Here is an 11,306-nt window from a genome sequence, read left to right on the forward strand (position 1 = left end):
CCTGCTCACAGTATCAAAATCATTTTCAAAAATATTTCACAATTTAGATAAACTGTAGCCTTTTTATACGCCCGTCAAAATTTTGACGGGAGGTATTATGATATACAAATGTGCGGTGTCCATCCGTCTGTCCGTCCGTCTGTCTGTCTGTCTGTCCGGCGTAAACATGTCGAACCGTAACTTGAGAACGACTTATCCAAATTTCATGAAACTTAATATAGTTGTTTCTTATGATGGTCAAATGATCTGTATACTTTTTGGTGAAAATAAGATTTAAACTTTTTGAGTTACGGCACTTTGTAACTAAAACAGGGGTGTGTTTTTTTTTACATGTCGCACCGTATCTCAAAACGTTTCTTGATTATTGCTTAAAACGGTACACACTTCTTAGTTATATTAATCTTGATATCTGTATACTTTTTGGTGATGATTCAAAATTTCATTTTTGAGGTATTGAGTATTTTGTAAAAAAGGGGAGGGTTTTTTTTACATGTCGCGCCGTATCTCAAAAACAATTTATGATTATTGCTTGAAACTGTACACACTTCTTTGTTATACTAATTTAAAGATCTGTATACTTTTTGGTTTGATTCAAAATTTTATTTTAGTGATATTTGTAAAAAAAAAACAGGGGGGGGGGGGGGGGGGTGGGGGTTTCACATGTCCCGCCGTGTCTCAAAAACAATAAATGGTTATTGCTTAAAACTTCCTCAGAAACTATTTATGATTATTGCATAAAACTTCCACACAAGACGTCGGGTGTATCATGCGCTCATGGCGCAGCTGTTTATTTACGTCTTTGTTAAGAGGGTTTCTTTAAAAAAAATATGCCATGTCCAGCCTCTTCACAGTATACAGACAGGTAGAGGTTATCAATGATGACAAGAAGCACATACAGTGATTAAAGCAATCTGTTTGCACAGTAGTGGCCTTAGAAATATTATAGTTTGACAATTTACAATGGAATCTTGGACCTTGGACCTGTTGACCTAAACGATCAATGACCTTGTTCCACTTTCGTTATTTCCATCTGTATGTACGAGTTTAATTCAAATTAATCAAGGTAAATTCAATTACCATACAAAAAACAATTTTCACTTGGAATCGTTTTTTTACTGTGATAGTATCAGTGACACAGACATTATAACTATTGAGTAAATGACTGTACAATCTGAATTACAGCCGATTGCATTGAGTGTGTAGAGAAAAGGGTAATATCTTTAGTTAGCTTGCAGCTAGTTGTTGCGTGAAGTCATTATTAGGTAAGATATGCTACTCTCCTTTCGAAGTTGTCTATTCCTACAGACAGATAGATTGGTTATCTTTCGAACTAGCTTACTGTTTACCTAACCTAATGATGACTTCACGATTCAGGTAGCAAGCAAGCTAACCAAAGATATTACCATTATCTACACACTCAATGCAATCGGCTGTAATAATTTTTCCACTTCTATATTTTTTATTTTTTGCCTGCTATCTAAAAAACTATAATAGATATATAGGGGAAGACGATGAGCAAGACAAGTTCTACAAATAGATCAACATGGTCGAAACTGTCTATAAACTCCTTGTTAGAGTTATTGCTTTTAAATGATGATTTTGACCAATCTTTGCGTTTTTTGCCATCTATCTTAAAACTATATTAGACAGATAGAAAATTAGCTAGGCAAAATAGATTAGGAAAATAAAATCTACAATGAAGGCAATATGGAGGAAATGGTCAGACGACTTCCTTTTGGACGATTTTCACCTTATTTTTACGTTTTGTCATAATTGATAGAAATTAAAATAGACAAAGATACTGTAACACTTTAAATCACAAAATGATCAGCAATTCAAGATCTACTTACAATTGATAAAGATATATAGAAATAGAAATTCAAATTTCGCCGATATAGTTAAGTAGACTGACTCTTAAATGAGGATTTTGTTTATCCTCTTTTGTGTTTTGAGCAAAAACTTAAGTTGGAGAGAAACTAAACAGTCTAAATAATAATCAATACAAGATCATCTAAACTGATTTTTGTCATAATTCTATTCTTGTTTACAATGTTGGAGAGTGTCCGTTGTTGAATATGCACATAGACCAAGGTACACAGTCTCTTTAGAGCCCCCTAGCTTTTTGTTTCATGTTTTCTATATGTTCTGTTGTTGGATGTGCACCCAAGTCTTTTGAACAGATGGTTAATTGAACATTCTCTTCTTGTAATTTTGAATAAATATTTAAGTGCAAGAACACATAAAAACAAGGTCAAATATTAAATAAAGATCGTGATTACTGTATCGTATTACTACACGGGCCTCAAGGGATTTCAAATCGAAAATAAATGCAAAACATGTGTTTTTATGTCTTTCAAAACACAAATAATATACAGAATTAATTGCAGGATAAAGACAATAACTATATACATGTCACTGCAATGCATGTTCCTCGCGGCTTTTTTTTTTTTTTATTTATCTTACAAGTGTGGACACAGATGAGTGTGGATAGTATGTTTGGATGTTTGACAGTGTTTTATGATAAAAGTAGTTCTATGTTTTTCCTATATGTGTTATAAACTGTGTTGAACGATGATAACCAACATGAGCCTTAGGAGTGTTTTTTATTTTATATTTAGTTTAGTTTTTATGTGCAAGACAGGCATGGAAGAGACACTAATTGCATTAGTTACCAAATGATTATGATAGAATATGTTCCACATCTTTGATATTGGATACATTTTATAGCTAGGAGAGCAACACATAATAGGTTCAATTTTTCGTGTGATTTTTTTTTAATGAAATGGAAGCTTATATCTTAGAACATGAATAAGGAGCTTGTAATTCAATGGTTGTCGTTTGTTTATGTGTTACATATTTGTTTTTCGTTTATTTTTTGTACAAAAATAGGCCAGTTATTTTTCTCCTTTGAATTGTTTTACATTGTCATTTCGGGACCTTTTATAGCTGACTATGATGTATTGGCTTTGCTCATTGTTGAAGGCCGTACGGTGACATATAGTTGTTAATGTCTGTGTCATTTTGGTCTCTTGTGGAGAGTTGTCTCATTGGCAATTATACCACATCTTCTTTCTTTTAAATTTGAGACATTTTCCTCACTCTTTTTGGTGTACATATGATAGAACACATCGAATATATTTAATTTGATAGTTAAAAGTTTAAGTGTTGAAATGAGTATCAGTAACAAAAGTTTTTTACATATAAAATTTCGATATTTAATTATTATTCTTCCATTTTAATTCCAGTAAGATATAATTTAATCAGAGACGGTAAAGTAGCAAATTTGCTATTTTGCCGGTACCGGTCAAATAGCCACTGCCTTTTTAAAAATATTTGAGAAATGAAAATGCCGAAGAGTTACGTACTCCTTTATACCCTTACTTTCCCTATAAATCTGTCACTGCTGAATATCATTTTGGTTCTATGGGTAAATATTAAGAAGTAGAAAAGGCAACAAGATTGCACACGGCACAATTTAGTTGAAGTAAAATAGACTAACACAAAGACAAAAAGATTACCAGCGTACAACACTACACAGAATATTAAAGAGACAATGTACAACAGGGAAAAGAAAATAATAATTTTGATAAAAACTAGAAGTACTGCGCGATCAGAATTAACAAAATTATACCCCCAACGCCTTGCAAAAGTTACAATTGGCAGGGAAACCCCAACACCATTATGATGAAACAAAAAGAGGGGGATAGTAAAAAAGGTATTCTTACATGTATTGCCAAAATGATGGAACAAATATTCTTCTGTTCAATCACAATCAGAGAACAAAAAAAGTATTCTAAATCCAGATTTTCCCCATACTTTATAGTGTTAAATTTTAAGCAAATAATTTAATTGATAGCGTTAAAAAAATAAGTGAAATTTTCTGACTCAAACAAAAAGCAATACCCCCACCCCTTTTAAAGTATATTGGTTGCTCCCTATAGTGACTATACCATTCATCGACGTCATAAACATCTCTTCTGACAACGTTATCGTCGATGTATCGTCGATAAATTGCACAAGGATAAATTTTTAGACGTCTAAATTGACCTCGTGCAGCATTTCTGAAGAAAATAGACTTCGCAAGCGGAGAGTGGTAAGTTACTTTAAAGTATTTTTCTTAAGTTCTTTGTTTTGTTGTTCAAATTTTTAAAGGGGTAAAGGGAATGGGTTAAAACGGATTTCATAATGCTTTTTTTAATTTGCAGTTGACTCAACAATCAACAGGACAACTTCAGTATGGAGTGGACAGCAGAAAAAGAAGAAAAAGTACATAAAGTAGTAGCTGGGTTCAGTGAAGCAATCATTTGTGTTGCGACATTTGAATTCACATACGAACAGTGGGCAAATGTAGAAGGAGACATAAGAGCAGCTGAGGATAGGGAATCTGCCCTGATAAAGGAGTTAGGTATGTCAGTAATCTCCCACCCCTGAGGATAGGGAATCTGCCCTGATAAAGGAGTTAGGTATGTCAGTAATCTCCCTCCCCTGAGGATAGGGAATCTGCCCTGATAAAGGAGTTAGGTATGTCAGTAATCTCCCACCCCTGAGGATAGGGAATCTGCCCTGATAAAGGAGTTAGGTATGTCAGTAATCTCCCACCCCTGAGGATAGGGAATCTGCCCTGATAAAGGAGTTAGGTATGTCAGTAATATCCCTCCCCTGTCATTGCTTACACTTCTGAATGTAATACAAAATTGTCTATTATAATCATTTCGAACTACTTATATTTCTCGTAACAGTAGACCAAATCCTGTCAAAATCGTATTTATACGAAATGTTAATTTTCCAGATACTTTTCTTGAGTTGTTAGGTTGTTGTCTAATTTTTGAAATGTACCTGCTTTCGCCTTAATATATGTCTCTGGCAGCACTAAATGTGTAAGAAAATTAAAATTATACTCTCGTGTTGCTCTATTTAGACAAATTAAAAGAGCATGGTACAACCGAAAAAGAATATTTAGAAAGGGAAGAATATGGGTTGAAAGTTCAAGACGCCGGTGATATATCTGACGAATTGAAAGACTTGGACGAGGCATTAGACGTGGCAGAACAACAGATGGCATATATAAGATTAGAACGTCAAGGTGCACCTATGAGTGCAGCAGAGCAACAAGAGGCATTACTCAGAGCAGGACACCAAGAGGAATCTTTGAGTGCACCAGAACAGCTAGAGGCATCTGCGAGTGCAGCAGAACAAGAGGAATCTATAAGTGTAGAAGAACAAAAAGAGGCATACATGAAATTAGCAGGTAATGACATAATTTCTTAATTCCATTGCCACTTGTTTTATTTTAATAGTTTTATTTCTGATTTGTTTTACACTTTAACTTCATAAACAGTTCTACCTTAATATGTCCGTGTTTTTGTTGATTTTTTTTTACTCTTACCTGATTAGTAGCATATTTTCTGTTAGTATATTTAAAAAAAATTGTTAAGCCGTTTTCGTTGTTTTCGTTAGAGAGTGAAAATCCTTATCATCATTGGCTGGATCTGTAAATCTTATGTTATCTTGTCAGGTTTTTTTTTTTTGTAGTTTAAAAAAAAATGAAAATGACAATATAGTTATATTCATGAGGGTATTTTATTTTTAGATGTTTTAGGACCAACAGAAAAATCGTCGCCAAAGAATGCCGGCTATCTTTTCCAGGTACAATACAATATTTAAGAAATAAGTCCTGGGGGTTTGAGCTATTCTGATCTGTCCACGGTTTTGCACTTTTTTCTTAATATTTTATCACGAGCGACAGTGCTGTTCTCTATTGTTTGTATTGATTTGTGTCTTTTACTTCTTCAGGCCACAAGGGTTACTGGGGGAATAGAAATATGGCCGCTGATTGTTCTTCCGACCGGCAGTAAAAACGCTTGCCAAAGTGGGGCTTCCGTTTAGCTGTGCGGGATGTATCAAGTACACAGCCACATCCGATCAGAATGGGGACGCTAAATCCGATGCCTTGTGTAAAGAAAGTGACATGCTCTCTTGCACGTTAAGAACCCTTGCAACAACAACAACTGTTTGGGGGTCCGTAGGTGGCCTGTTACACGTCAAAATTTCTGTCCCTATCCAAATACCCTCTCTTCCAATGGCAATCCAAACTTCGCCGACCATCATTCCGGATGGCCTATTTTACAAGACATATCTAGTATTGTATTTATTGTCAACTTGTTCTCGTCCAGAACATGCATGAAATATTTGCCACTGGACGTTAAGCAATCATCAATCAATCAATTTATTTCTTTGGCGTAGTCAGAATGCATAGTTGGTGGGATCTTATATACTGTCCAATATGTTTAGTATAATTCCTGTTTTGCTTTTAATGTTTGATGAGATATGGTTTATAGATATTTTCCCCAAAACACAACAAAGTGTAACATGTTGTACAACTATATTATAACAATTATATATACATGTTGTGATATTTTCATAGGATATTGTCCAGAATTCTAAACAGAATGGAGCTATTAGCAAACAATCAAAAAAGGACAAAAAGAGGATAAAAAAAAATATTAAGAAAGACGAGAAATTAAGAGAAAAAATTGCTAAAAAAGAGGAAAAAGTTGTACAGTTGCACTTTAAGTTGGTAGATCAAATTATGAAAAGGTACAACAAGGACGTCAAAGTACAACAAAAAAAGGAAGAACAGAGGAGAAAGAAGATTGACAAGATTGAGATAAAAGCTCAAAAGATGTTGGAGAAAGGTATTCATTTTATTGAAATGTACACTTCCAGGTTTTTTTCCCTTAAACGATTCTATATGGACGCCTTTGACAGGACGAGTAATATTTTAAAATGTAAGGACATGCTAATGATATTTGAAGAAAAAAAAACATAGTACAAACTAGAATTTTTTTATTATTTTTAATTCAACCAACATGTTTTACATGTGTAAATACGAAATATAATCATAATATTATCACATCTTTGCATGTATCCATCTTATTAAAATAAGTTCGCATCACTTGCTCTTCGATTTTTTATGTGTCGCCGTGTGTATAATAAGATTGTGCAAGTTTCTAAAGCGGTTATTGAATTAAAAAATGGTATGCTGTATTTTTTTTTTTACTATTGCATACTAATAAATTTTAAAATGTACAACAAAAGCACATTAAATTGTTAAAAGTTCAGTTCCTTGTCCAGTTTCATTTTTAGTGCAATATATATTGTACTGCTTCATGTTCTTTGAATAGCAGCTTTTTCTTTATCAAACATGACTTTATGTATAGTAAAACAGGATTAAATAGCTGATACCAAGTTAATACTTAACTAAATTTTGAATGCAAAAATTAAAAAAATACATTTTTGTTTATTGGTCTTTAATCAATAAGTGGTCTCATTTAATACTTTCCCTAGTTTAATATTATGATTTTAAAAATGCATGATATACTAACACTTGTGTTTACAGAAATGAAGAGGATAAAGAAAGTAGATGCAAAAGAAGAAAAGAAGAAAAAGACCCCCATTATGGTTGAAAAGGACAAAAAACATGATACAAAGAAAAGCAAAACAAAGAAAGAGACAGAAAATAATAAGGGTCAGGAGATGAAAGAGGCACGCAATAAAGATGGTGTAAAGGCTATGAAAAACAAAACAAAGAAAGAGACAGAAAATAATAAGGGTCAGGAGATGAAAGAGGCACGCAACAAAGATGGTATGAAGGCTATGAAGAAAAACAAAACAAAGAAAGAGGCAAAGAAAAACAAAGATGAAAAGACGAAAGAGTCGCAAACCATGGAAAACATTGATAATGACGGAAAGAAAAATTCAGTTTCAGCAAACATTCAGGCATTTTTGCGAATCTTTTCTTGCAACAAACGTCAGGAAAAGAATGAAGCTGTAGTTTGATAAATCGTTTTTTTGAATTATACCAAATTTTCTTTATTTTCATCACTGTGTTTTGTATTATATTAAATTTTCTATATTTTTGTTATCTCTGTTTTTCATATTTTTTTTCTGAATGAGACGTCAAAATGGAATTATGCATTTATATAAAGAGTTGACACGATTTAACCTGCCTGAAGAAAGATGTAATGACATATAAGTTATATCATTTATTAATTAACAAGGATTTTAAGTTTTGCTACTGAAGGTCGACGGTTCTCCGGCTTCCTCCACAAATTACCACAACAAATCCGCGTATACAGGTACATAACAGGAAAACAGTAAAAGTGACGCCACAAAAAAAACATGATCTGTGTTTGGTGGTAATATGCATTGTGTATCTTGATTGAGGCAAAGTAAAGTTAAAATGCTGAAAAGGCATATTCAGCCTTGTTTCCAAATACAAGAACATAACAAGAGAAAAGTAAAAAAGAGGGACGAAAGATACAAAAGGGGCAGTCAAACTCATAAATCTAAAACAAACTGACGACGCCATGGCTAAAAATGAAAAAGACAAACAAACAACAGCACACATGACACAACATAGAAAATAAACAAGACGAACCCCGACAAAAAACTAGTGGTGATCTCAGGTGCTCCGGAAGGGTAAACAGATCCTGCTCCACATGTGGCACCTGTCGTGTTGCTTATGTGATAACAAATCCGGCAAATAGTCTAATTCGGTAGGTCACATTCATAAAAGGGAAGGGGATTGTATTTACGACGTAATGAACATATCCGATATCATTTGTGAAACGGTTATTCCATAACGGTCAACCAACTCGTGATGGCGTCCGTAAAATTTACGAAGGGATGATTTCAACTTCACCATTTAGAACTCTTGGTTTAATAGCTTGCTTGTGAGCAGCAACCCTCTATCAAGAAAACCTTCATAGGAAATGCAAGCACGGGAATATCGTATCAATTGGGAGATATATACCCCGTATGCAGGTGCTGCTGGAATGTTGCTACTTAGAAATGGAAAGTTCACAATTGGAAAGCTGAAATCATCTCTTTTGTCGTAAAGTTTTGTTTTCTATTGACCCTCATTGTCAATTTCTAGATGTAAGTCAAGATATGAGGCCGACTTAACTGTATCTGTAAAGTATCCTTTATCTCTAGCTCGATGGGATAGATGTGTTCCATATAGTCACCACATTTTGAATTATTTAGTGAAAGAACATCATCTATATGGCGAAAAGTAGAGTTAAAGGATATTGCTAACTTCTTATCTTTCTTCCTAAGAAGTTCCTACATGAAGTCAGCCTCATAATAATAAAGAAACAAGTCGGCAAGTAGAGGGTCACAGTTTTTTCCCCATTGGAATCAATGCCGACAGTCTGTTGAAAAACACGTCCTCCGAACGTAACAAATATGTTGTCAATCAAGAAATCAAACATCTTAATAACATCAGTTTCAGAGTATTTTTTGTTTGAATCAGAGTGATCCTTTACAAAGTAGGATTTATCCCTTCCTAAGACATGATACTTGTATCTACGTTGGACATTCTTTTTTATGAAGCAAAGCAATACCAACACTTTTAATTTGTCTCCTAGTTTGGAATGTGGAATACTAGTGTAAAGAGTAGAAAAGTCAAATGTTTTAATACTGTTACAAGATGAAAGAGAGTTAGATTGTATGTACTCTAAAAGATCTTTGGAATTTTTAAGTATCCACATCTGATTCACGCCACCTCTCGAATAGGCAGTTTCACAATAACTTTGAAGCCCGTCTTTGATTGCTGATAAAATAGATGTTAATAATTTAGAAAGAGGTTTCGTGGAGCACTTGGAAGACCCAGCAATATACCGTTGTTTGTAAGGAAACTTATGTAGTTTAGGTATCCAATACAGTGATGGAAGATCCAGTTCTTCATCTTTGGTTGAAATTCCAAAGGAACACAGAACAGACCTATGATTATCCAGGATTTCCTCTTTGGTAAGTGTTTGCAACATTTGGGTCTTTAAAAATTGACGTAGCATGTGCATTGATAGACCCATTCAGTTTCTTAATTCTGATTTGTATCAACGACTTCACTGTCTTAATCCATTCGAAAAGAGTGTCTACGTCATCCTTCTCGCGCTCAGCCCATTGCCTGGCGTAATACTGACTGTTTTCTTCTTCTATCAGGTTCCAGGGATTCTTCAATTATTGAAGATTATTTACAGGCGTCGACTATAAAGTTTAGAATTTACAAGGTAAACCGAAAGATAAAAGAAACCACAAAAATCGAAATAATGTATAATGTAAATGTATAATGTACATTTGAAAAAATAGGGTCTTTCTAATAAGCGACAAGAACAAATTAGCGACTTTTCTACATCCTGTTGTTAAGTTGTAAAATAAAAAAAAATAATGTTACTTGCTGGGTAAGAATGATTTTACCACACCTTTGTAAGTTTTAACTGGTGTATATACTAAAATATGTCTTTTTCAGACATTCTGATCCATGTAGTACGGCAGACAGAAGATATTTTCAAAAGTACTGAATATAAAGACAAATCTACTCAACAGAATAACTTACCTACTGAACATAAAGCCAAAAATGCTTCAGTATATTGATTTAAGTGCTGAATATAATACCAGATCTGCACAATAAAATGATTATTCTACTGATCATTATGATCTTACTGCTCAACATAATTGTTATACTACTGAACATAATGAAAAGGGCATTCATAATCGAGAAAAAACCGCTGAAAATAGTTAAATGATCACAGCATATACTAAATATGAACAACGGAAGACAGCTATGGCGTTACATAGTGTTTGATTTAGTAATGGTAACGTTAGTTGACGTCGTTTTTCAATTATTTCATCCTACTTCTGTACCAAACGTCAAAGCTTTGCAGCTTTTTATAAAACGGCTTGCATTTTGATGTTTAACTATTTATTTATAAAAAATCATGTTAACATGACTGATTACTAGTATATATTTTTGACATCATATTCTTAACAAAATGAAAGTGTATATTTCAAATATTTGTCACTGCCCAAGCATGTCAATTGTTGCTCTATGATTCTCAGAATTCCGTCATCACAAGTATCTAGGACTAGGCATTTATATCGATTGGAAACAGCCAGTACCAAAGCTTTTTGTGCTTCAAGAGTATAAATGTTATTAACCCACCTTCAACTAGTTTTCTAACTATAGTTCGCGAATATAATTTCAGGGTCTTTTTATTCGTATTATCAACATCTTAAATATGTGTTTTTCAAGAAGATTATAATGGAAAATAATCCTTGTTCAGGTAAATCGCAGCAACAGCTACCAATTAATCTCTGTTTGCTTTATCAATAATTATAGTTTCATCCTCAGATTTTAGAATGAAAACGGCAGTTTAGAATTGTTGATTTTATTTAAAATTAAAATGTCATCTACAGTCCTTGAAATATAATGAGTAATTTCAATTACAGTTGTTAATTTCTTT

The 11,306-nt window shown here is 33.5% G+C and overlaps 1 protein-coding gene across 1 annotated transcript; it reads left to right on the forward strand.

Annotated features, from left to right (window-relative positions):
- The first annotated feature begins 3,962 nt into the window (after positions 1-3,962).
- Positions 3,963-7,924, forward strand: LOC139482019 (nucleolar protein 58-like). The gene is made up of 6 exons (XM_071265658.1): positions 3,963-4,093; positions 4,206-4,405; positions 4,919-5,248; positions 5,591-5,646; positions 6,425-6,695; positions 7,400-7,924. The coding sequence occupies exons 2-6, from the start codon at positions 4,237-4,239 to the stop codon at positions 7,837-7,839; spliced, it is 1,266 nt and encodes a 421-aa protein (XP_071121759.1). The 5' UTR covers positions 3,963-4,093; positions 4,206-4,236; the 3' UTR covers positions 7,840-7,924.
- Positions 7,925-11,306: the final 3,382 nt, after the last annotated feature.

Source organism: Mytilus edulis, chromosome 1 (assembly GCF_963676685.1).
Source record: "Mytilus edulis chromosome 1, xbMytEdul2.2, whole genome shotgun sequence".
NCBI classification, from domain to species: domain Eukaryota; kingdom Metazoa; phylum Mollusca; class Bivalvia; order Mytilida; family Mytilidae; genus Mytilus; species Mytilus edulis.